The sequence below is a fragment of the Astatotilapia calliptera genome, chromosome 23 (assembly GCF_964374335.1).
Source record: "Astatotilapia calliptera chromosome 23, fAstCal68.1, whole genome shotgun sequence".
In the NCBI taxonomy this organism is placed as follows: domain Eukaryota; kingdom Metazoa; phylum Chordata; class Actinopteri; order Cichliformes; family Cichlidae; genus Astatotilapia; species Astatotilapia calliptera.
In genome coordinates, this window is record NC_137443.1 from 563,115 (window position 1) to 587,951 (window position 24,837).

Sequence of the window (24,837 nt, forward strand, 5' to 3'; positions counted from 1 at the left end):
AATTGATTTATTTTTCCTGCACAAGTCTTGCGAACGCTGGTATTTTATTCTGAAAAATCTAGACAGGAAATATCCTCTTACTCCGTTGGCCGGGTGTAGGAGGGAGGGAGGGACGCTAGCAATCTGACAGGCAGCTAGCTACAGCAGAGTAACAGCCTGGCAATTACAGCGGCGACGTATCAGGAGAGGGTGGTTACCGAAACTAATCAAAGGGTCGTCCAGCACCTGAACCATCAATCGGGTTTATGAGTTAAGGCGATCAATCAGGCTGCCGTTAACCTTCGGAAAAAACGCTGAAGTGTAATTCACCGTCAACGGGTTTTTTTCTTTTCTTTTTCTTGTTTTTACTTATTATCCGTGACAACATGGCTGAATGTAACGTTAGCATCGACCAGAATAAACTACCTGGAGTGAAAGAGGGTAATGTCCACATAACATGTTTCCTGGAAAAATATAAAGCAAGCTAGCTCTTAAACAGCCAGCCTGTTAGGTTAGGATAACTCTAGCGAGGCTAATGTTAACCGAGTAAACGCAGGTGTTTATTTGTTTGTCTCATGCACTACGGCTAATGTGGCTCTTAGCACACGCTGCTAGTGGATGCTAGCACACTTACTGGTCTTTTCAGGCTGGAGTTAGATGGTCAGTCTGGGTGCAGGTGTCATCCAGGCAGGTTTACAGTGGGAAACACCGTTTTATGTGTTGTGTACATGTTGACACAGTGAGAGCCGCCTCATATTAAACACAGTGCTGGGCTGGTGAAATGTGCTGTGTTTACATGACTTGTAACTTTGTCACCTGAGTTGTTTTCCTGTTTTAAGGTATGTGGTCCAGCCAGAGTTTTGAACACAAGCTCTGTTTGAGTTTTGTTTGTTGTTTTGCCCCCGGTCTCATATTCTCTGGTGCCATTTCCTCCTGCTTCTTATGACTGTTCAGAATATGAATCCCACGAGCTCTTTGCCACATAGACACCCAGAACTAGGTCTGCTATTGTTTGTGGATTTGAAAAGCAGAATGGAAACGGGGGTGTTTATATGGAAAAGCATTATGGATGGGATGCTTTGCTGGTGGGAAGCACCTGTTAGTGTGAAGCAGCTGCTGGGCAGGATGTTTGTTATTCTGGTCAGAGAGAGAAGAATCCTGCACTGCTTGTCTAGTCTGCATTGGGAAGGGATGGACTCTACAAAACTGCTGGAAAAGTTAGAAAACAGTAAAAACAACGAGGTGCAGAAATGAACTTGAAATATTTACTTATATTTAGATGTTCTTGTGGTTTATTAAACGCAGAAGTGTCCATCTATTTGCATAGTGCACACATGTTAGACCTATTTTCTATTTCAGGTCCTGAAGTGAATGATGGTGTGAAAACCTAAACCGTGAGTGCAGCTGTAACCCGTCTTTCACTTGTGCTGAATTCTTCTGAAGTCTGTTTAAAAGCAACTGTTAAAGTACTGTTGACGTATAAAGCAGCAGCAGCCACGATACAGTCTCTTTGCTAAGAAGATTAAGCATATGGTTGAGAAAATGCTCGGTGGAGGTGTCATCCTCCTTCAAAGCATCTGTCATTAGCCATCGTGCACAACGAGGCAGTCTGGATGATTTATCAAGTGTGTTTGCCTAATGGTGGTCGATTCCCTCCCAGCGATCTCTACAGTCACAGGCAGTTACTGGTTATTAATATTTCATGTGGATGAAGTAATCTTTGGACTGTAAGCTTAACAGGGGTGAGGAGACAGTGTGAGCTCCACAAACTGATCGACACTGGTGAATATGTATGATGCCAGATTGCTTTTGCTTTGTTGAAGCGATCTGGTGCCAGCTCCACACTTCTGAAGGCTTTTTGTTTGATGAAGCCATGACAGAGTATTCTGTTTATATGATGCTATGGTAAGTTGCTAAGTAGGGGGAGTTAAGCTACGCTGACAGAACTTTTAAGTCCACATTCATGTTTAGCTGAGGTTGTGAGAAAGGCCTAAAACCGCCTCCTTAGTTCTTCTTAACAGGAAACCGTCTGCTGTTAAAGATCTGGAGCAAACGTGAAGAGACACGAGCTGTGTGCGTCGTTGAGAAGGATCAGGTGGATGTGTCGGGATGACGTTTGGTGCTGGGGGGTTTCGGAGGAAAAAATCCCCACCTACTCCATCAGCCGAAACTGTTGTTTTCAGGATGAATCTTTTGGCAGCACCAGTGATACCGAAACCAAGCCTGGAAAGTTTGCTCTCGGGTTATCTGTAGATATGGAAAATGAGCAGTTCATATTTTTTTCTTTAAGAAAACATTTTTATTCTCTTCCTACAGAGCTGAGATTGTGGCTGGTGGACTTTTAGTCTTTGGCCAGGCCTGAAAACGACAGGAAAAAAGTCCTGCGTCATAAAAACTCAGCTTAGATAGAAAATTCAGGTTAATCTTACTTTACTTACTGTAGCTTATTTGGCTATACACAAACACGTTTCGTTTTACTGCCTTTGGGATGTGTTTTCTGCTAGATGAGCAACTAAATGTTGCCTTTTGAATTGCACTTTAGGGCAGCAACAAAACGTTTTCTCACTTCTTCTCACCTTAAAATAACTTGTCAAGATAAAAAACCCTGAGCGCTTTTTTAGTCTGAGTGCAGAGCGCTTCCTCTTTCACTTTCAGTTCATCTCAGATCCAAAAACAAATTCCAGAAGGTCAGACAGGATCTAAAATCACTTTGTGTAGCTAAGAATGATGTGCTCATTGTGCAGCGAGGCACTCTGCTCAGCTTATCAGATTAGAAACAGTTTTAGGAGTAGTTTCTCAGTATCGTGACACATTTGATTCCCTGTTGGTGGAATCCTGACACTTTGCCTTCCGTCATGACTTTAAATTCATTTTTATTGATTAAGCACATGAGGGAAGACGTGCCAGATGTTAAACGGGGAAACCGTGAGAAGTCTGATTCAAATTGACGTCTCTTCTTCCTCAAGCTTGTGTTTAACTGGGAGCATAGCTCTGTGTTTGAATACATGGGGCTGTTTGAATGATTGTAACGTTTGCTACACTTTCCAGCACTCGTTTTTAAATGAAGCCTGTTTTTCTTCCTTTCTTTAGTGTGCCGAGACTTTGCCGTGCTGGAGGACCACTCCCTGGCCTATAACCTCCAGGAACAAGAAAGTAAGCATCTACACATTAGTCATGTTTGGGGTTTTTCTTCATCCTAAGGCAGTGGTTCTCATTCATTCTCACATTCAGCTTGACTCTTGATAAAATGAGTTTCTACTCCTGAGGAGTGTCACGGGTAAAACAAGCGTTTGACAAACAGTGCTGCCTTCTCCCTCCTTCAGACGTTTGCTTTCCCTGACTGTGTTCAGGCAGACGAAAGTGTGGCTGCGTTATTCACGTGACAGAAATCCAAGTTTATACAGAGAGGTCTGTATGTGGAGAGTCTGTTTAAACACTTGGTGCCATTTATTATTGCACTGTTTTCTGCATTGGGATTTTTCTGTAACTGCAGATTGTTTCTTTCCTAAATCATTTGGTATCACTTTGCTAAAAATCAAGCTTTGAATTATGTTTTATTTGTAGCAGTAAAAGCATGCATGCAGCCCACGATGCTCCACTATTTGCAGGGCAGAGCGCGGCGTCAGTGGCTGCAGTCTGATTAAGCCCGTATAAACCCTGGTACACAATTAGTCGAGCCATGTTGCGGGACGCCACAAAGCTCTGCATCAGAGCAGTGAGGTGGCTTTTTTGTGTGCAGCAGCTGTAGCACAGAAAGCTCTGATTGTAGAGCTGAACACACTGCATCTGTGTCTCCTTTTACGCTAGCTGGTACTTTAATGTGAGCACATATGCAAGTAATTAGAGTCATTATAGAGGGCTCCGTTCCCTCGCATCAAGATAAGTTGTTGAAATCTCACATCAACATCTTTTTCAGGTTCTTTCCGTGCATCAGAGACGGGCTGCTGCTGTATTATTATCGAGTCTGGTGAACCTCTGCACTAAGTTTAGAGTGTGAACCGAGAGAACGCGCTGCTGTAGAGGACACTAGTTTGTCTTTCCGTTTCCTCCATTGTAAAACCATATAAAGGTAAATTATGCCACGAGCTCTGCTAAATAAGAGGAAGGCAGATGTCATCCAGCCACACTCTCAGTGCAGATTAGCTGTAATGAATGTGATTGTGCCCTTTTAAAGCTGTAGGGATCATTTCCATTTGCTCCTTTGTTGCCACAGTAACTGATCAGGTTTGTGTTGGCAGAGTGTTCTTTCAACTTTGACCCTGGAAGTCAAAAGGGAGGATGCCATTTAATATATTTCAGTAGTTCTCTAAATATGCAGTGCCCCCCCCCCCCCTGTTTTGTTTTTCTTCATGGATCACATCAGCAGATGGCGTCCAAAAGAAGATTTTAAGCACATTGAGTTTGTGTTCATGTGCAGATACAGCTGGCTTTTGTTCCCATTCAAAATGTTGAGCATGCAGAACAGCAAAGTGTCCAAATGTCACATGGAAACATTTCTGCAAGGCCGTGTCAGCACTTGGCATCTTCCGTTTCTGTGTTTGCTTCTTTTCACCGTGCAGATTTCCACTCGTGTCTGTTCTCACAGCTCAGCGTTGTTTCTTTTCCTGAATGGCCCGAGGCCTCTTCAGAGGATGTGTTTTATGAACAGATTTCACAATGTCCATTTTGTTTCCTTGAAAGATGAATCCAGATTGCTGTTGACACGGCAAACATGGCAGTGGATAAATGTCCTTCATTTTACGGTGTGACTTCAGTTATACCTTCAGACTTTTTTTTTTTTCATGGGCTGTCAGCACGTGAAAAATTAATCCCAGCGTCATTCAAGAGAACCCCCCAAAAATCGATGTCAGTCCCTCGACTCTTTATCATGATGGCACAGCTGTGACATGGTTTCCTGTTTCCATCCCACCGATCACAGACACAGACCTTATGGAGCTCCTCGCGTACAAATTGCCAAATGTAATTTTGTCCCGGATCAATAACAAAGTGAACAGAACTGAGCGAGTGAGTGATGCGCTGCTTACAAAGTGCTAGAAGTGCGTCAGCAAGCAGGATTTCTCATCTGTTATGGTCGACTGCATGCCGTCACACAACCTTGGAACGACGCCTCAGCCGCCAACATTCATTCCTCAGCGACTGAGAGCGCAGTCTGTTGAATAGCAGAGGCTGAAACGGCCGCGGCGTTTCTCTTGTCCTCAGACGCTGACGTGTAGACCTGCAAATAACCTCTGCTGTTCAACATTTATGTTATCTCACTGATAGTCAAGCCTGTGTGTGTGTGTGTGTCTCTGTGTGTGTGTCAACAGTTGAGAGCCACTTGGCCTCCAATGTCTATAAGAGCCGTCTGGTGCAGAACGACCTGCAGGTGGCCAAGAAGCTCCAAGAGGAGGAGGATGAGAGGGCCAAGATCAAGACTCAGAAAGAGAACGTTGCCATGTAGGTGTCCCTCACACGTCAGCCTCATACACACCTGTTAAATGTAAGAAGAGCAGGAATTCCTGGAGATGTGGCTGATGGCTCAAAGTCCAAATCAATAATGCCATGGAGCACATTTATTCATTGAGCTTTGTGCTAATGAAAAGTCATACTAGAGTCAGCAGTTGCATAAAAGCATGCGCCTGGTTATAGTTGTGCATATGAGCAACATTTGTCCAAGTAGAAAAATAAGGATCTGCTGGTTGGATGTTTGGTTTTTGAAATGAAGCACTCGATGCACCTCGAGGACTTTTAAAGCCATCAGATTACTCAGCAGTACTCGCTGTGAGCGTTATTAGTTACTTTGATGATGGCATCTGTTTCCAATTAGTCTAATCTCATGTAATTACTCCCAAACCCCGTCCTCGGACAGATTTGTGCTTCAGCAGCGAGGTCAGCCAGCGCAGCGCTCTAGGTGACTCCTGCTGAGTGATTGTTCAGAGTAGGTTTAACACTGTTATTGTTATAAATGAGAAGATCCTGTCATTCAGTATGCTTTCAATCTTGTTTTTGCCAAGGAGCAATCATGAGGTTTGGAGCTGGTTCTGCTGACCAGCTGGTTTTCAGATTATTTAAGAGCAGATGTTGCTGAGCCATGCGTCAATTAGGCGTAGGATGTAACAGACTTCCTAACAGGTCTGTGCTAAAGACATGTTATATCTGTGTTAGGAGACTCATAGACTCAAGCTAACCTACAAAATGCTTTCAGTCTTTATCCTGCTTTAGAAACATGCAGAAACAAACGGCATAAGCAGATCTTCTTCAGTTGTTATGGAGTCTGTGTGGTGTCTTTGTCACCGCTGATGTATAATTATATTCCCCGAGGGGTTTGGGTTGCTTCCAACTGCATGTCCAAAGCAATGCAGCGTGTACACTTACTAACCACAGTGGCCTGATGCAGAAACATAAATCTGGCTCCGCTGAACATAGCAGAGAGCTCTGTTGTCTCTGTTTCAGCCCAAAGCAGCAGTTGCATCCCAAGTGTGCAAAAAGGCACTTGGAGTCTTTCTGTGCTCTGCAGTTTTAATCAACATAAAAGCGCTGACTCGCCGAACCCACTTATTTTAAACACACATAAACATGCAGGGCTCGAGTAGAGGGATTGCACTCCCTGGGTGCCAGATGCCTCACCGACGCATGCAGGCCGGTGCTGCCGGTCTTGTTCCAAGCTCACCGTCTATCCCACACTCGCCACTTAGACACCGGACTAAACAGCATCACTTCTTTCTCAGCACGTACTGTTTCAAGACGCTCAGGTGCAGCAGTTTGTTTACATGTGCCACTTTAATTCATCCTAAGCCGTTAACCACTCGGGTCAAATCCAGGTACGGCGTGGGTTGTATAAGCTCCTCCTTCTGTTAGTAAGATTTCACACTCAGGTGCGTCTGCACACACTGTAAGGATTTTCACACACCAGCCCTGCAGGCAGATGGTGTTTTTGACTAAATCGTGCAGCTTCAAAGATGAGCGTGAGCCAAGGCGCTAGTGAGATCAACCCTGCAGTGAGCTAAGATCCTCCTGCTCCTGCCTGAGGCACGCTGACCATCATTCACAACATGCTGGATGACTTCAAAGCTGAGGGTTCGGGTGTTGACTCCCCTTATGAAACAGAATTACTGAAAACTGTAAGTGACAAAAAAGTGCATCATTTTCACAGTGTTGAAGTCAGTGAGGCTTTTAAACCTTTATATACACAACAATCTAACGTGTGTAGTACCAGAGCCGGTTTCAGCACCACTGTGTGAGTTTGTCATCAGAATAATTGAGACTTGAAAAGTGTAATAAGGCTTATTTAACAAATGTGTCAGTGTAAATATGCATCTTTAAGCAAAGCTGTGAATTTAAAAATGTCCTTCCATTACATCCCTGCTGTAACATTTTCCCGCTTCTTCTCTTCGTACATGCTTGCAACACATGTGAACCCCAGCGAGCAGCAAGATAACGAGATCGCCCAGGAGATTCAGGAGGAACTGGTCCGACAGGCAGAGCGACAGCGACAGCAAGAAGAGAAAGATGCGGTAGGAAGTGGACCTGAGGCAGTGCTGCTTGTTTCTACCCCTCAGTTGTTTCTAGTCTTCCTGTTTTGGGCGGGTCATTCTTTTCCAATCATTGCGCCTTTGTTTCCACTTTTATTTTATTTTATTTTATTTTTAAGTAATTGGGACCTTTTTTTTTTTTTTCTTTTTTTTTAAACATTACAATCACATTGTTGATAAATGGGAAAGCTGAGAAATCCTAGATTCTGTTTCCCAATCAGCAACACTGTTTGTGTTAGATTAGTCAGAGTGAGCTAACTTGGGTCAGATCGCCTCCTACGTGCTCCATAAGGTGTACGAAGCATGTGCTAATTGGCCTGAGAAGCGAGCTACTGTACGTGCACCCAAAGAAATATGACCTTTGTCTAAGTGGGACATTTCTATATTGATGCGGGACGACGTGCTTACTGTTGCGTTGTTTTGTTGCAGGCCATCGCTCGTAAGCTGCAGGAGAAGGAGATGAAAGAGGACAGGAGGAGACATAAGCAGCTGGAAACGCGCTTTGATGAAGATCATGGAGGTGAGGAGAGCACCGCTGACTTATGTAAATGCCTCATTTATGTTGACTTATGGCTGTCGGAGCAAAGCTAGTTTTCTATCTGTAAAACGGCTGACCGTTGTATGAGCGGCCCTTTGGCGACAGTGGGAAGGAAAAACTCCCTTTGAACAGGAAGAAACCTCCAACAGAACCAGGCTCAGGGAGGGGCGGGGCCATCTGCTGTGATTGGTTGGGGTGAGAAAAGGAAGACAGGATAAAGACATGCTGTGGAAGAGAGACAGAGATTAATAGCAGATATGATTCAATGCATCATGGGAATCCCCCGGCAGCCTACGTCTATTGCAGCATAACTAAGGGAGGATTCAGGGTCACCTGGTCCAGCCCTAACTATATGCTTTAGCAAAAAGGAAAGTTTGAAGCCTAATCTTGAAAGTAGAGATAGTGTCTGTCTCCTGAATCCAAACTGGAAGCTGGTTCCACAGAAGAGGGGCCTGAAAACTGAAGGCTCTGCCTCCCATTCTACTTTTAAATACTCTAGGAACAACAAGTAGGCCTGCAGAGCGAGAGCGAAGTGCTCTAATAGGGTGATATGGTACTACAAGGTCATTGAGATAAGATGGGGCCTGATTATTTAAGACCTTGTATGTGAGGAGCAGGATTTTGAATTCTGGATTTAACAGGAAGCCAATACAGGAGAAATCTGCTCTCTCTTTCTAGTCCCTGTCAGGACTCTTGCTGCAGCATTTTGGATCAGCTGAAGGCTTTTCAGGGAGTTTTTAGGACTTCCTGATAATAATGAATTACAGTCGTCCAGCCTGGAAGTAATAAATGCATGAACTAGTTTTTCAGCGTCACTCTGAGACAGGATATTTCTAACTTTAGAGATGTTGCACAAATGGAAGAACGCAGTCTTACATATTTGTTTAATATGTGCGTTGAAGGACATGTCCTGGTCAAAAATGACTCCAAGGTTCCTCACAGTGTTACTGGAGGCCAAGGTAATGCCATCCAGAGTAAGAATCTGGTTAGATACCATATTTCTAAGCTTTTCAGGGCCGAGTACAATAACCTCAGTTTGATCTGAATTAAGAAGCAGAAAGTTAGCGGCCATCCAGGTCTTTATGTCTTTAAGACATTCCTGCAGTTTAACTCATTGGTGTGTGTTATCTGGCTTCATGGACAGATAGAGCTGGGTGTCATCTGCATAGCAGTGTAAATGTATGCTATGTCTTCTAATGATGCTGCCTAAGGGAAGCATGTATAATGTAAACAGAATTGGTCCTAGCACTGAACCCTGTGGAACTCCATAATTAACCTCAGTGTGTGAAGAGGACTCTCCATTTACATGCACAAACTGGAGTCTATGAGATAGATATGATACAAACCACTGCAGTGCAGTACCTGTAATACCTACAGCATGTTCTAATCGCTCTAATAGGATATTATGGTCGACAGTATCGAACGCTGCACTGAGGTCTAGCAGGACAAGCACAGAGATGAGTCCACTGTCAGAGGCCATAAGAAGATCATTTGTAACCTTCACTAAAGCTGTTTCTGTGCTGTGATGAACTCTGAAACCTGACTGAAACTCTTCAAATAAGCCTCTGCAGATGATCTGTTAGCTGTTTGACAACTACTCTTTCAAGGATTAAAGAATAATTCTCACAGCTTTTCACAGAAGAATATAAAGTCATGAGTAAGGCCACGGGAGGTGATCGGTCTCTGTTTCTGTGCCGGATTTGGTTTTGTCTCCAGCTTTGAGTGCGGTGGGCGTGTCTCTAACACTCATGGTGATTGTTGCTGACTTGAAGATTGTGGAATGCATTTATAAGCACATAATTAACCCTGAAGGAAGGCTTGCGTGTTCCTGCAGAGAAATAACTCGTCCTTTTACTCCCAGTGCAGAGCGCTGATTGAGCCTTTTGTACCAGAGTTGGCATTTAGTGAATTAGGAGCAATTTTAGATTTACTTCTGATGTATTTAAAAAAACAACAACATGTTTTTAGTGTTTTTTGGGGCTTCTAAAACGTGTTAGCAGCTCAGTGTCACAATTTTATGTTTCATGTTGAAAAATTGAAGCTTTGCTGCAAGTCCTAATCCAAAATGTCATCACGATTGCTTCTGTACCTGAAGCGCTGCGGCCGTTTCTTATTGCGTCTTGTTGAGGCATGAGTGCGGTCGCAGGTCTTGAACCACAGTTGTGAGTGTGAGTGTGGGAGGAAGTAAATTTCCTGTTCCTAATAAAAGCTCAGCTTTTCTCTCTGCAGCTGCTAAATCTAATGTGACATGCTGACTACCAGCTTTGCCATTTCAACCCTTTTGGGTGTTTTGTTTCTGAGATTGACTCAGAACACTAAACCTCTACAGTGGTGTCGCTCCCACACAGGAAGCACAGAGGAAAATCTCTTTTTTCCTTTTAGTCAACAGAAGAAAAATCAGTCTGGTTTTCTAGCAATTTGGTGCTCTGCAAAAATTCAACACACACACAGTTTCTACTTAAAGTGCTCGTGAGTGATTTTTATCTTGTGCTTGTTTGTTCATTTAAACTGTCACGGAAGCTGATTTGAATAGTTTCCGTGTTGGTGTTTGTCGGCGCAGACGGGGACGGGCGAGCCTCTCGCTGTCAGTCCACCTGCTTGTTCTCTGTATCGACTGCAGACTGTGAGAACTTATGTAACTGCTCACCTGTAACGTCACCACTGGGCGTTTGCACCTGTGACTGTGATGATGTCACAGTCTCTCTCTCTGACGTACAAAAACATGTTGCTTCTCGTCACTGAACAGCTGTCAGGGTAGAATAAAATGTTAAAAATAGGAGAATATTTTATTTTTTTAAAGTGAGACGAGGTGAGCAAACAGCGAATGCCCGTGGGCGTCTGAGCAGGTGTCAGGCTCTGCTCGTACCTCCCTGCTGCTGGTTGGATAACTGGAATGCCATTGCACTGACTGGCAGTGCGGCGAGGACTGGCCTGAGCTTTGTTCCTCGCTGTGCGTTTCCTTTCATTTGTATTCATTCAAACATTTCTCAGCCACATGTCGACTCCCAACAAACAGGTTTCCTTAAAGGTGAAGTGCTCAGATCAACAGTTTGCTCTGTTGGTGTGTCTGCAGCGTCTGTATTTACAAAAGCAGTGGCATGTGGAGTGCAATGGAGGAGCAGACCATTTGTAACCATTTAAAAACATCATATACTGGTTGATGTCCCATCATGAGTCCTGAGTGCCTTTATATTTAGTCAGACTGTCTGATAGCGGCTAACACTCGCTGTTGCTGTCTTTGCAACATTTTAATTTTCCAACCGTAACAACTGCCGGGACGTTTTGGGTCATTTAATGTCATCTTCTGCATTTCCTCTTTCTTCTAACCACTGCTCTCCTCACAGGTGCTGTATCTAACCCGGTGCTCACTGTCTTGACTTATATTACACCTGTCTGTTGTTGTTAACTTTCCCTGTTTTCATCAACCACCACCATCATCATCATCGTGCCTTCTCACTCTGCTTTGCTCAGCTGCAAGAAGACCTCTAGACTTGGACAAACCCAGACATCACACACCGACGTCCCCCAGGCGATACGATGCTCCGGTGAGCTCACGTCGAGATTACTCTCCAGATTATAGTTCAACAGAACCTAAAAGGAGCAGACACCCAAAACTGGATGCTGCAGCACCCCGTGGTCGCTCCAGATACCCAGAAGGCTATCTGCTGGGAGAAGGAGGCCGTAGCAGGCACGCAGATCCTTTTCCTGAGCACCTGATGCACAACAGAGGCAAACACGGGGACAGGTATCCAGAGCACGAGCCCTCACAGACTGGCAGAGCCAGGGATTTAGGATACGAGGACACAGAGAGAGTGGTGAGGAGGAAAGAGAGGCCAGCTAGACCACCTCCAGTACAAATTCCTAAAGAGAGGGACAAAACGTGGGTCAGAGAGCAGAACAGGCAGTACGACCGAGACGGAGGCAGAGAACCGGAATATGAGAGGTATACTGCAAGAGACCAGAGGAGGGACAGAGATCGGAGGAGGGACAGAGACCAGGACCTCAGGTGGGGAAGAGCAGAGGGGCGGGACGGAGAAAGATCCAGAGACAGAGGACGAAGTTTGGACAGAGAGCTAGAGGGACACGGACATCGAGATAAAGGAAGACAAAGAGCGAGAACCCGGAGCAGGGAGAGAGGACTCGAAGAGGCCTTTGTGGAGCCAGCACACAGCCGGGACCGGCTGAGGGAAGGGAGGGCTTCCTGGGAGGGGGAAGAGGAGGATTTTGAGAGGACCAGGGGACGGCACCGTGTCCAGTCCAGCCCCAATGAGCTGTTTGGAGATCATAGGGGCGATGAAGGCAGAGGAGACAGCAGGGAGTTCTGGGACCTCCAGCAGGGGGAGGGTCGTGGCAGGGAACGCAGTCATAGTCAACCCAGCGGAGAGACAGGTATCACCCCGAGCTCCCTCTGGGCTCTGCGGGGGGGCTGTGTGGTGTGCTAAACCTTTCTGTGGCAGTCTGAGGTGGTGGGTCAGTCTAACAGCGATCGCTAACACACACGTTAGATTCACTGTTTTCAGGATCAGCGATCTTGTGATTTCAGGTTTGAGGCCAATGATTTATTTCGCCTAGTGTGGAGTTTTCTTGTCTCTGTGCTTGGAGTGAGGCGTGTGCTGTGTGCTTTCTTATGGCTTGATGAGCTTTGTAAGCTCAAATGTTTCCTTGATAAAGGGCTTCAGAGCTGGTTGTGTGTTCTTGTCAATTGAACAAGCTAAACTTTACCATTTCATGGTTTTAACTGATCTGAGATCTGCCACAGGTTTAAATGACCCAAACACAGCGAACAACACCAGTGGAGATGCACTGCAGCCCTTTAAAGGTGCATTGGCTTTGATCAAACTGCTGCTGAATGTATTTTTGTGTGAATGTGGCATCAAATTATTGATCATTCAACAGACAAATGATTTTGATCCATAAATCATTTTAATTTATCAAGAAAAATGATACAAACTTTACTTTATTCTGTAATTGTGTAAATTGCACCTTTAAGATGAGATTTCCTTTTGCTGAAGCGAATCCTAATAAATAATCATCGCAGCCCTGCTCTGTTAGTCATGATTTGCCTTTTGCAGGTCGTATTGCGCACCGTGGCGGCGGGTCAGTAATGCCAGAGACTGAGTACGGACTGAGTGAGGCCACCAAGGGTTTGACCAAGCTCGATCTGCGCGAGCAAGAGCTGAAGGACCTGGAGGTGGCCAGGAAACTGCAAGAGGAGGAAATTAAGGTCAGGAAGGAAACCAGAAGAGAAGTACATGTTGTCCATATGTGCACGCACACCGTGACGTACAGGGAACAATCACATTAGCTTATAGTTAGCAAACAGTGTGCGCAAAGAGCAAAGTTAAAGGTCTGTCGGTCTGTGTGTGGTTGAGTTTCTTCTTCTTTGTTTAGAAATCAGTTTTGTAAAGAAATGAAAATGTTTGAATAACTCTGCCCATAAATGTATTTTTGTTGTGCATTATTTGATTTGACATGATGAAACGTGATTGGCTCCAGAGCAGCCAATGACAGTAAAGCATTTGACTCTGTTATCAAAGCTGTAAAGAACTTGAAGCCTTGATGTCAAAAACCAAACTGAAAGTGTTTTTCTTGTGTGTTTCCAACATCACGTAACATCTGTGTGAGAACGTAACCTTTTCTCTGGTTTCAGGCGAGCCAGATGCACGTGCGTGCAGCCCAAGTGGCACAAGACGAGGTGAGTGTGTGGAAACTCCTCCTCCAACATGGATAAATGTTACGTGCAAAGATGCTCTGCAGCACTGGAGGTGTCGCTTTGGCTGCTTCGTGTGAACCAGGTGTTCTCTGATGACATCTGGGACGCTTGTGTAGAGTTATGTCATGTGACATGTAGGACGTATTCTGGGGTAAATGACCTAGTCGCCTCGCTTTGCCAGGAAATCGCCCGACTGCTGATGGAGCAGGAGAAAAAGGAGTACAGGAAGAATCGCGAATGGGAGAAAGAGAAGGAGCGGGAGAGGCTGGCCATGGAAAGGATGGCAGTGGAGAGGAGGCGGCAAGAGGGAGACTACAGGGTAATTTTCCATGACCGTGCATATTTTTAACATGCGTGCTTTTTCCATATAAGACTGTATTTCCTCTGTGGGACGAGAACCATAATTTCTGTTGGTTTCCAGCCAAACTCCGAGGACGTTGTCCGGCCCAGGACACGAGAGGAGTACGAGTACCAAAGGCAGAAGAACTACAAGCCTCCGAGGTACACGGCTCTCACCAGAAGAAATGTCCAGTCTGTAAAGAAGCAGAAATGTATTAATGTTTTGCACGTGTTTCAGGCCTCCACAGCCGCGCACACATGACTATGAGAATGTCAGTCCTGGCTACGTCTACCCAGATCACCCTGCTGCCCCTCGCGCTCCAGCCAGACCTGATCCAACTTACAGAGGTAAATGAAAACCTAAACAAGGCAGCTGCTGCCCTTTTTCAACACTGTGGTGTTTAGTCTGCTTGATGCTAATAGCCGTGTCTCTCCCAGCGTTCCTGGCTGCGTGTGTTCTGCAAAGAAAGAGTTAACTTTGAATCTGCAGATAGAAATACATCAGGCTGTCAGACTCAACAAGAAGTTTAATTAACTAAATATACTAGTAATACTACAGTATTTAACTAAGAAGTTTTTGTTTTTTTATTTGTTTTATTTATATAGCACATTTCAAAACCAGGGGTGTGCCAAAGTGCTTCACAGAATCGATTAAGTGCAGTTACAGATACAAATATACTGACAGGTGGGAGACATAACTATGCAATATACAGTAGGCACAAGCCAAAGGCTGAAGGTTAAACACGATAAGCTTTAATCAGAGCAAAACGATAAAACACAGTGCCATTACGAACACGCAGATATAGGTTGAGATTATTCCAGAGGTAGGGTGCAAGAGAGGCGAATGCTCGGTCACCTCTGGTGTTGAGCCGAGATGTAGGTCACACCAGGAGCATTTGGCCTGCTGATCTAAGCGCTCCCCCGGGGGTGTAAAAGCTGAGGAGATCAGTAAGATAGCTGGGTGTGGTATTATTTATGATTTTAAACGTGAACAATAAGATTTTAAAATCAATGTGATTTTAATGGGAAGCCAGTGCAGGTCAGAAAGAACCGGAGTAATAGACTCAAACCTACCAGTCCCATTTTGAACGACGGCAGAATGGAGACCAGCATAAAGGGAATTACAGTAAACTAATCTGGATGTAACAAAGGCATGGATACGTTTTTCAAGGTGCTTACGTGGTATGTAGGGCTTGGCCTTGGAGATTAGACGTGATTGATAGAAACTGGATTCAACTACCGAGGACACGTGTTTGTCCAGCTTAGAGGAACTGTCCAAGACAACACCCGGGTATCAGAAAGAGTCAGCAAAGGGCCCAAATACATCACTGAGTTCAGCCTGACTATCGACGATTATGATTTCCATCTTCTTATCATTGAGAATGAGGGAATTGCTCAGCAGCCAGTTTTTAACTTCATTCATACAATTGAAGAAGTGTTGCAACGATGACGTGACATCCTCAGCCAGTTCAAAATGGATTTGAATGTCATCCACATAAAAGTGGAAAGAAATATTGTATTTTTCAAGGATTCGGCCCAAGGATAACAAGTATTAAGAGAACAGCATAGGACCCAGTACAGACCCCAGGGGGACACCAGAGGTGACCGGGGCAATGGAGGAGGAGCAGGTACCCATGGTGACAGAAAAGGACCTTTCTGATAGGATTTAAACCAGCTAAGGGCACTGCCCGTGATGCCCACCTTAAGCCTCATTAAAAGGACATTATGGTCCACCAAATCAAAAGCAGAGGACAAATCGAGCAAAGCTAAGACCACAGGGCGCCCCGAGTCAGCGATTGAGAGAAGATCATTAAAGACTAGCAGTAATGCAGTTTCCGTGCTAAAGCTTAGACCCGACTGTATTTTCCCCGATGTTGTTTGCATCCAAATAAGCTTGAAGTTGGGAATGAACAAACAAAAAGTTTACTTGATTACTTTGGTCATTTATCAGTAGGAAAAAAACCAGTTAAAAGTCTAAAGTTTACATTTTTCATTGCTGTCCAGATGTCCAGTCTTCTGGTCCCCAGGCCTCATCTTTGACATCATCAATGTTAAAATGAACATCTTCATTTCTTTCAAGTGGTTTGTTTTGGCCAAATGTCTAAATAGGAACGTCTCCCTTTATTTTCTTAGCACTGCCTACATGAACACGTGAGAGTGCTGAAGGCGTTTAGTTCGACCAGAGCTGGTTTCTCGTCACTCATATTAATAAACTCCTGAACGCTACCTTGGAAAACTTGAGTTCATAAACACTGCAGCATAAATTGCACTGCAGCAGGGCCACGATTAGTCAACTAGTCACGATTACGTCGACTATCAATCGTTTGTGGCAGCGCTACACTGCAGTATATGGAGCTCATTTTCTGTCTCTTCCATCTTTTTCAGGTGCCCATCACAAGCGGTGACTCAGGCTCTCGCCCGTGCGCACACATGCTGTCAGTCCTCCTGTGTGTGTGTGTTTATCTTTTATTTTCACCCATTCACACTCTGTTGGCCAGAATCCTTCGGACAGTCATGAGTTGGCAGTGGGATTTTTTTTTTTTTTTTTAATATCCTCCAAAGTTGAGGAAGTGGATGTGTGAGTGCTAGAAATACTCATCTTTTTTTTAATGATCTGTAAAATGTGATTGCATATTTCTTTGAACTGATGTGACATTAAGCCTAGCCAAAAGAAATCTCCCATGATTCTTTGCTGTGTAAATGAAGGAACTGCCCCCCTGCTGTGGTCATTGTGTGCCATCAAAGGGCTTAAAGCCTCTGCTGGATGTAACAGTTCCTCGAGACTCTTCATGGGACATGCCTGTCTGGTCCACTGTGGCTGTTACAGTGTCTTAGATACCAACGTGGCAGCTTCTTTGTTACAGCGTGCTGCGCCTCTGTTCTCGCCGTGCTGTGCAGCGAGGCCCTGTGAGGGCTGCCCATGTGCCACACAGCCTTTGACTCTGAAGGGGATGCATTATATTTTGTTTTATTTGCTGTAATTATAAAACAAAGCCTTGATTTCGGTGCTGGTAGCTCTGGCTTTCATATGTTTCCCACCTTGTTCCAGCGCAGAAGAGGTGGAGCTTAGCGGCGATCCGTGGACATCGATCAGCTCGATGTGTTTGCGGTTTTTTTGCTTGTGAGGGGAACTTTTTTTTTTTCCACTTAACCCTGTCTTTCTTAAACTGTAGTGGTATGACTGTATATGACTCACTGTTTCTATGTGCATGCTTACTGAGAGTGTACAGATGTGTACATGCATCTCAGCTCTGTATCAATATTAACTGGCTCCCTCTTTATTATCAGAAAGGGCTAAAGCTGCAAACAGCCAATAATAATCTCTCTGTAGAAACTAAATATGTGCTCACATATACTGCTGTACAGTATTTCAGTCTTCTGCCAATATTTCATATGAGCTTGTCATTTCCAGCTGGCCCATAAAAGAACCAGTACCAAATGAAATGCATGTGTTGCCTGTGTCAAACCTGAGTTCATGCTCAGACGCTGTGTGTAAATCTGCGTTCTTGTTTTTTACATTCGACCAAATCATGTGGAAACTGTTCGGTTCTCCCTCCATGAAACTTGTATCCTGCTCGTTGTCTTTATTGAGAAAGGGAGCTTTATATTTATTTTTGTAAATTTCTTTTTTCCTCACATTGTTTCCTCAGTTTTCATTGGCCAAGCTTCCCCGCTGTCACTTCCAGGACTGTCCGGTCTCATACTTCCTGCTTGCAGAAAGGAGAAATTCTAGTGTTTTGTTTTATATTTCTTCAGGTCCTGATATTTTTGGCTATGAGAGGAAAAAAACGGATAATGAAGAGCACATTGCTGAAATGTTTGTGATTGCCACACAATGACTCACTCATTGAGCATTTGGTGCTGCGTAGAGTTTTTGCTTTGTAATAAATGTTGCTGAAATTATAAATCTGCGTGGAGAACAAGCCCCTGTGCTGTACGCAGAAACTCTTCTCTCGTAGTGCGTTGAACAAACATGCAACTGTCATTGAACTACAGTGTGTGCTACTTGCTGTTGACAGAATGAGATGTGCCATATACGTGTTGTTTTTCAGGGACTTTACAAATTGGAGCGATTAAAAGTTGTGGTTGTAGCGGAGCTAGCGCACCCACTGTGGTGGGTCTCCCTAATTTATTCTTTGATGAGAACGCCACCTAGTGGACGTGCTTCCAGTTGGTGAGGGTACAGATCACAGTGATGTGTATTTGTGTATGTTGTGCTTCAGATATGACTTTACTTTCATGTGTTGTCTGTTTTCTTTGATTTAGGGCTTTATGCAATCTACCAATCATGAATCAACATGTTGGACTTTTAAAGTAAAATGAATTTAAGTTGCTTTTACTTGTAGCATCTCAAAATGTAATAAATTGCATCAGCATTTACACCATGAATACAACGTGTTTGTGAAGCTGTAGGCCACTCAGCACATCTCACCTGACATGCCCGCTTCATCCCACAGCTTTAGTTGATAAGAATACAGGGGGGGGGGGTTAGTGTTAAAGGTCACATTAGTTTATTGGTCAAGATATTCAGTGACCTTAGTTTCACTCCTCTGCTCATGACGACCTGCAGTCACCCCCTCTGGGGCCCGCTTGATGTGGGAGAACCCGTAATGCAGAACGTTTGAAGCCTTCAGTGACCTCTGACCCTGGCACATGTAACCACAGAGTTACCTGTAGTACAGGTTTTGAGTTTCCAAAGGCAGAAACTGCTCAAAGCCTCTGGGTTTGAGTCCTCTTGAAAACCTTAGACTTCAAGAAACTACACCTACTACTTAAAAAAAGTCAGTTTGAACTGAGACTGTTCGTATCACTCCTCCTCTTCAGTTTTTAGTGTCACTTAGGTGATTTCAGCCATGCTAAATGAAAGGAAGACACAGTATAGCAGGAAGTGCTGCTTTATTTGTATTGCTGCATAGGGAAACAAGCAATCATTTTTCCTTTCATTATGCTAAAGTCATGTACTCAGTGTGCGATAACATCCTTATGTGAAGTGTTTAGTGCCAGCAGCAGGTAGCCTTTTATTGTCAGTTTTAATTCAATTCTGCCACTCTAAAGTACAGTCACACCCTTCCTCTGAGAACAGAGCTGGTTCACCAACATACCTGAAATACTGAAGGTTTGTCTGCAAGTGGTAACACCACTGCCATGCCCTCCATGGGATATGTCACAACTGAACTACTGGAAGTACACCTGAACAGCCAGAAAAGCAGCTGCTGCTGTGAACCTGTGATCGGCTTCAGTTTGGGCAGTCTTAAAGGAAACGCTACAATCCTCTGGAGATCAGACTCTGCTGGGACAGCAGATGCATGAGGAGGTCAGGCCCACCAGCATGCAGCTGTTGGGTTTTAGTGCTGCTAAATCAAATGATACAGTGGCGACACTGATGTTGACTCTGCTCGTGTAACAGTCAGTGACGCTGGAATAGTTCAATTATGCAGCCCAGATTTAAAACATGATTTACAGAAATCCCTCCAAACCATGTGGCAGGCAGCCCTGCGCTAAAGGCCGGGATGGGAAGTTACACACACGACCAGAAACAATGACTGAAATTTGAGCACAGAAATTCCCAGGCAAAGTTTCCAGCTGTGCGGATAACACAAGTTCTGCAGGCGGGAATCTCTCTGCGGACAGAGGCAGGCGTTTGGTGCTCTTCCTGTACCTGCCGGAGCTCACAACTGCGGGCCTACCGAGGTGTTGGTACCCGGTTAATGATACTGAGCACTGCGGGTCGCGCTGATAATCGCAGGTCAGCCGGACGCAACAGGTGTTTTTGATTGTCTGGGGTTTTTTTTACCTGGAAACTGGGGAGGGGAAAAACACGATTACATACATCCTGATCAGCAAGGCAGTTGGTTAAATGGTTAGCATAACTGCGCAAACAAAACAGCAGCACGGTGTGTGTCTACAGGTAAATGAGCTCACCTGTCCGGCGTGCAGGGTCAGCGGACCACTCGCGTTCAGCTCCTCTCAGAATGGTGAAGAAGCGGGTTTACTGCGAGGACTTGACTGTCTTTTCCGTGTCTCACCTGGCAGGTAGAAAGGTGAATGCAGCTGTCTATCTACTGGAGCACGCCGTGTTCAGACACGAAGACACACCCACTCATGAGAGAGAGCGAGAGTCACCGCCTTCTTACATTTCTGTCAATCCAGATTAGAGACGTTATTAAAGAGTAAATCATCTCGGGAGAGAGAGAACAAACATCGTTTCCTCTCGTTGATGTGAGTCTGCAAAGAAAAAAAAAGTGTCCGTCATCTTTAATCTAATTCACTGCATGTTTTAGTTTGTGTGCTCGTCCCCGTGAAGCCTGGGGCGCATCTGCAGGAAAAACCGGTAGAGGTTGTCAGAGAACTATTCTGTTAAGCCTTCCCGAGCCAACCCTCAGAGAGACAAAGAAAACCCCAGCTCTGCTTTTATGAGAGTTCAGGCCAGAAGTTACAAAATGTGAAGTGAAAAAAAAGAAAGAAAGGTTGTCATTATTATTATCGTTACTTCTACACCCTTTGGCTTGGTGTATATAAGCATGTTGGAGATTGTAGGCCGGCTGGATAAGGGCTACATTTAATGTGAACACTTTAAACAGTAATAATATTTTTCATGCCAACAATCACTCCTACGGCAGCCTTGCATCAGCTGAGTTGCTTCTAGGGCCCCACCCTCAGCTAGAAACGAAGAAAAATCATTAACCATTTACGATCAGGATCATCAAATCTGCCACTTGAAGAACAAAGCTCATCATCTATCGCGACTTTTTCCAGAAACGCAGTTCTTAATCTGTAACGGGAGCGACATGTTTAGCCTAGATTTGGACTGATGGATAATGTTTATCTTTTTCAAACAACCCTGACTCAGAATTATCACAGTCCCACTGGCGGTTATGTCAAAGCTGTAGAAAGTGCTCAGCGCCTAAATGCTGACAAAAGTAAACCTTCTCATCTCATCTAAAATAAAAAAAATTAGCAGGCCGTTTGGCCCGAGGCGCTCTGTGCTGTGCCTGATGCAGGAATGACACCCGACTGGTTTGAAGCAGCAGCTAGGCCCATCTACGGAGGGAGTCTCTGCTGAATGCATGCCAAGGCAGTCCTCCAAGTGTTGTTAAAGCAGGCACTGAAGAACATAAACGTACTGAATTTGTTTTGCCACACTGACCAGCCAGTGCAGTTACAGGACGCTGAATAATTGGATATGCGCAGAAAAACAAAAAGCGTGTCATATTTATGGAAGTCAAGCTAAAAACCGAGTGAACCAATATAGCAACTGCACATGTAAGAAGAAGTCACCTACGAATCTGCAGCCTGAGCGGATATCAGCAACATTGTGTGTGTGTGTGTGTGTGTGTGTGTGTGTGTGTGTGTGTGTGTGTGTGTGTGTGTGTAGGGGGGGGGGGGGAGATTTCTGGCAGGTTGTTCCACGTTGTCCGTGTGTGAAACAGTCACTGCGTAAAAGAGGCCTTCTCTTCGTTTCTAAACATTTCCTACTAGCTGGGGGATCTGCTCTGTTCAAATAAAAGCTATTGTCTGCATGGTATGAGAGGACCCCGAGGAATTAAACTAACAATGGAAATGAATGGCACATTTATAAGGGGGGAAGCCTGGACCATCTTTAAGGGAAACCATGTGTCCCTCTGAATTACATCGGTGCTACAGCTGGTGGACATGAGAAGATTCACTGTCGCCATTCGTTTGTTGAACGGTTTTATGAAGCTTTCTAAAATAACCAATAAGCACTGAGAGCATGTGCGCACATAACGTTAATGTTTCAAGCCAGAGACAAGTTAGGAGCAATGAATTATTTGTGGGCCAAATAAAGTTTTGATCAATTCATTTTTGTCGTTTGGCTTTATTGCGCAAATATTCTTTTGATTGAACAAAGAAAAACTTGGTTCATGGACTGGAGCCAGCGTGTGCCACGCCAAACTTTAGCACTGAATCAGCCAGTGGAATGTGCGCATAATGAACGTGGTTAGCTCCGGTGTGTGGGGGTATACATAAATACGTACGGACATGTCCGGTGATTTTGCCGGGTCCCCCTGTAAACCCGTAAACCTCAGTCTCACTGTGTTCTCGGTGCCTCCTGCACCTCGTCTTGCTCAGTGATGCCACTAGATGGCGTCTCACTCACATACTGTGGCCTGATTTTGAGCGTGGCACTGATCTTCATGTGTCTGACTGTGGCTGTGGAAAAAAGGCTGGTTTAGTCACCCATCTTCTTGGAACAGGTGTTGGCTTCTTTAAGAATTCCCCTGTAGTGCACTGCTACTTCACATTCTTAATGAATCAGGGAACGAGTTCAACTTTCTCCCACAGTTCCTGCTCCTCTCTCCCAGCAGCTCACGTTGAAAACATTTGGCTGTCATGTTGTTGGTGGCTCACTGCTTTTCTCAGAAACGAGTTTACAGCGTAGCTCCTCCCAGATGCCCGCTTCCTCCCTTTGTGTGATAAAGGCCTGCATTATTCAGTATTTGCAAGGAAATCCTTGAATCTTTCCATTAAATCAAAAGTTATAACCTATGTTTACTGATATTTGGCAGGTGCTTTGCGTTTTCACGGGAAGCGAAGCCTGCAGTATTTCTGATCAGCTGCGCTAATTACCGACTGAACTCTTTAATCTGGCAGTTTAGTCCAGTTTAGTCCACTCAGGGTTCAGGGACTTTTCTGTTCACTGCACCAGTTTACTTTGAAGCATGCTCCTGTCAGCTTTTCACGTTTTGGGCTCACACATCTCACCGTGTGCTTGATACAGAATAGAAAACTCAAGAGTGAAAACTGGTTTGGCCAGCTCGGGCACAAACGGCAAATCAGATTATAAAGAATCGCATTAAAGACACAATGGTGCTTAAAAGAAGTATAGATATATATTTAAATTAAAGAAAGATATAGCAGCTTTAAAAACTTACTATCATGTTACACAGAGCACTAATGCCCCAACACTGCTCAACAACAAGGTGCTGGAAATGAGGTCATTAACAGAAAACTGATCTCAGAGGATTTTGTTATCCCAAGAAAAACAGCCTAAAGTGTGCCGGTGAAACACAGCATTTCTGCTTCTGAGACTTTTCCCATCCAAACAAACACTTTTACTTGTTAGAGGAAACAATCACAGCCTGCTGGAATTCGATAACAATCAAAATAAGTGCTGCTTTCTTTGTTTGGGAAGTAATTCCAGGGAATGTCGCTGTGTGATAAAATCGAGCTTTTTTCCCTCAGTGACAGTGAATTTTTATTTGCCTTTTATGTAAGCTCGACCTTTTGTAAAGGTTACTGTTTATCACTGTTCAAGTTGAAAAGCTCGCCTGTAAGAGTGAGAAAAGACCATGTTTAGATTTCATTCCAGAAGCTTAAGTTTGCCCGCTTTATCCAAAAACTGGTGTTATGACCCAAGATCACGTAGGCCATGTGTGTGTGACTCCTCCCACCAGAGGATGGCTGTGGGCTTTTTCTCTCCTCTCTCTCAGGTGTGGACACCTGGATGTGTCTTACTGGAGTCCAGTGCCGGCTGAGTGGAATTATTCCTGCTCTGCGATTGGATAATTGGCTGATCACGCAGTATTTAACAACAGCCATGCTCCAAGCCACCACCCAATAAACCACTTGTGGGTCTGATTACTTAGACGGTCTTTGCCTAAAACCTTTTATCAGTTGGTATCAAATTGGTATCAGTGAGTGTGTGTGTGTGTGTGTGTGTGTGTGTGTGTGTGTGTGTGTGTGTGTGTGTGTGTGTGTGTGTGTGTGTGTGTGTGTGTGTGTGTGTGTTCATTGCTGTTGTAAATAGATTTGTAAAGTAGCGTTTGTGTCCCTCTGTCACTGTGTCTATATTGCAGCAGCCTGGTACGGGTCAGTTTTCTCCTGTTTGGGTAAAGTTGTCTTTTGGTTGTTGTTTTCACAGGGAAGCTTCGGGCCCTTCAGGGATCTTTTGTTTGTTATTCTTTTTGTTTGCTCGCTGCCAATGTAAATGGCTGCATAGCACTTTGGAAGGTAGTCTGTTTTTGCTCTTGGGTGGTGTGTGTGAGTAGGAGGTCACTTTTCTTGTTGCGTTCACTCCAAGAACATAACACTAGTTTGGATGTGTGTTTGGGACCATTGTCCTATTGGGACACCCAGTTGTCCCCAAGTTTCTGCCGTCTAGCTGTTGATTAGAGGTGAAGTTGAATTTGGAGTTGGTCCTCCTCCATCATCCACTTTGTGCAACACCAGCGTTACTGGCAGCAAAACAGCCCCAGAGCACGATGCTGCTCTGGGGCTGCACCACTGTTTGTACGGTGTTCTCAGGCTTGAAAGCCTCACTTTTACTCCTCCAAACATACTTTTTAAGCCTGGAGCCAAATAACTCAGTCTTTGTCTCATCTGAGCATAAAACATGTCTCCACATGGCAGCCTCTCAGTTATTAGCATCCCCTCATTGTTTCCTGAGGTCAGTTTCTTGATCATTAATAAGCAGTCAGTCATTTCAGTCGTTATGCAAATGCACTGTTTAAAGGGTTGGGAAACCTGCAGTCAGCTGAGACTGAAGAAGTTAGTTTTGAATTAGTTTCTTTGTAGTTTTGATACGTATTTGTATAGTCCTACTTTCCTGCTTTCTGCAACCCTGCACTGTCCTCACAGAGCCTGTTTTTGAATCAGCTAAACCAGGCTTGTTAACCAGTCGGATGCAGGAGTCAATAAAAAAAAAAAATACAATTCTCCAAATAGTTGCAGCCCCATCTGTGTGGGTGTCGGCAGACATTTACATAACCAACAGAGGCTGAAGGCAGCATGTTAGT

General features: G+C 44.5%; 1 protein-coding gene and 1 long non-coding RNA gene across 4 annotated transcripts; one reads left to right on the forward strand and one right to left on the reverse strand.

The window, feature by feature from the left end:
* Positions 1-97: 97 nt before the first annotated feature.
* On the forward strand, positions 98-18,469 carry ccdc50a (coiled-coil domain containing 50a). Of its 3 annotated transcripts, XM_026158611.2 has the most exons (12): positions 98-420; positions 3,070-3,132; positions 5,286-5,415; positions 7,382-7,472; positions 7,920-8,010; positions 12,788-12,847; positions 13,101-13,252; positions 13,679-13,723; positions 13,923-14,060; positions 14,163-14,242; positions 14,319-14,428; positions 16,466-18,469. In XM_026158611.2, exons 1-12 carry the CDS (start codon positions 366-368, stop codon positions 16,483-16,485), a joined length of 1,035 nt encoding a protein of 344 aa, XP_026014396.1. In that variant the 5' UTR covers positions 98-365; the 3' UTR covers positions 16,486-18,469. The 3 variants fall into 3 exon arrangements, with proteins under 3 accessions (XP_026014396.1, XP_026014397.1, XP_080153401.1); XM_026158612.2 differs by lacking the exon at positions 12,788-12,847; XM_080297275.1 differs by lacking the exons at positions 98-420; positions 3,070-3,132; positions 5,286-5,415; ... (1 more) ...; positions 7,920-8,010; positions 12,788-12,847 and adding an exon at positions 11,580-12,417.
* A 490-nt stretch (positions 18,470-18,959) lies between these two features.
* LOC113016959 (uncharacterized) lies at positions 18,960-20,309 on the reverse strand. Its single transcript, XR_003271338.2, has 2 exons — positions 20,003-20,309; positions 18,960-19,881 (listed from the first exon to the last, which is right to left on the reverse strand). It is a non-coding gene; the product is annotated as an uncharacterized LOC113016959 (long non-coding RNA).
* Positions 20,310-24,837: the final 4,528 nt, after the last annotated feature.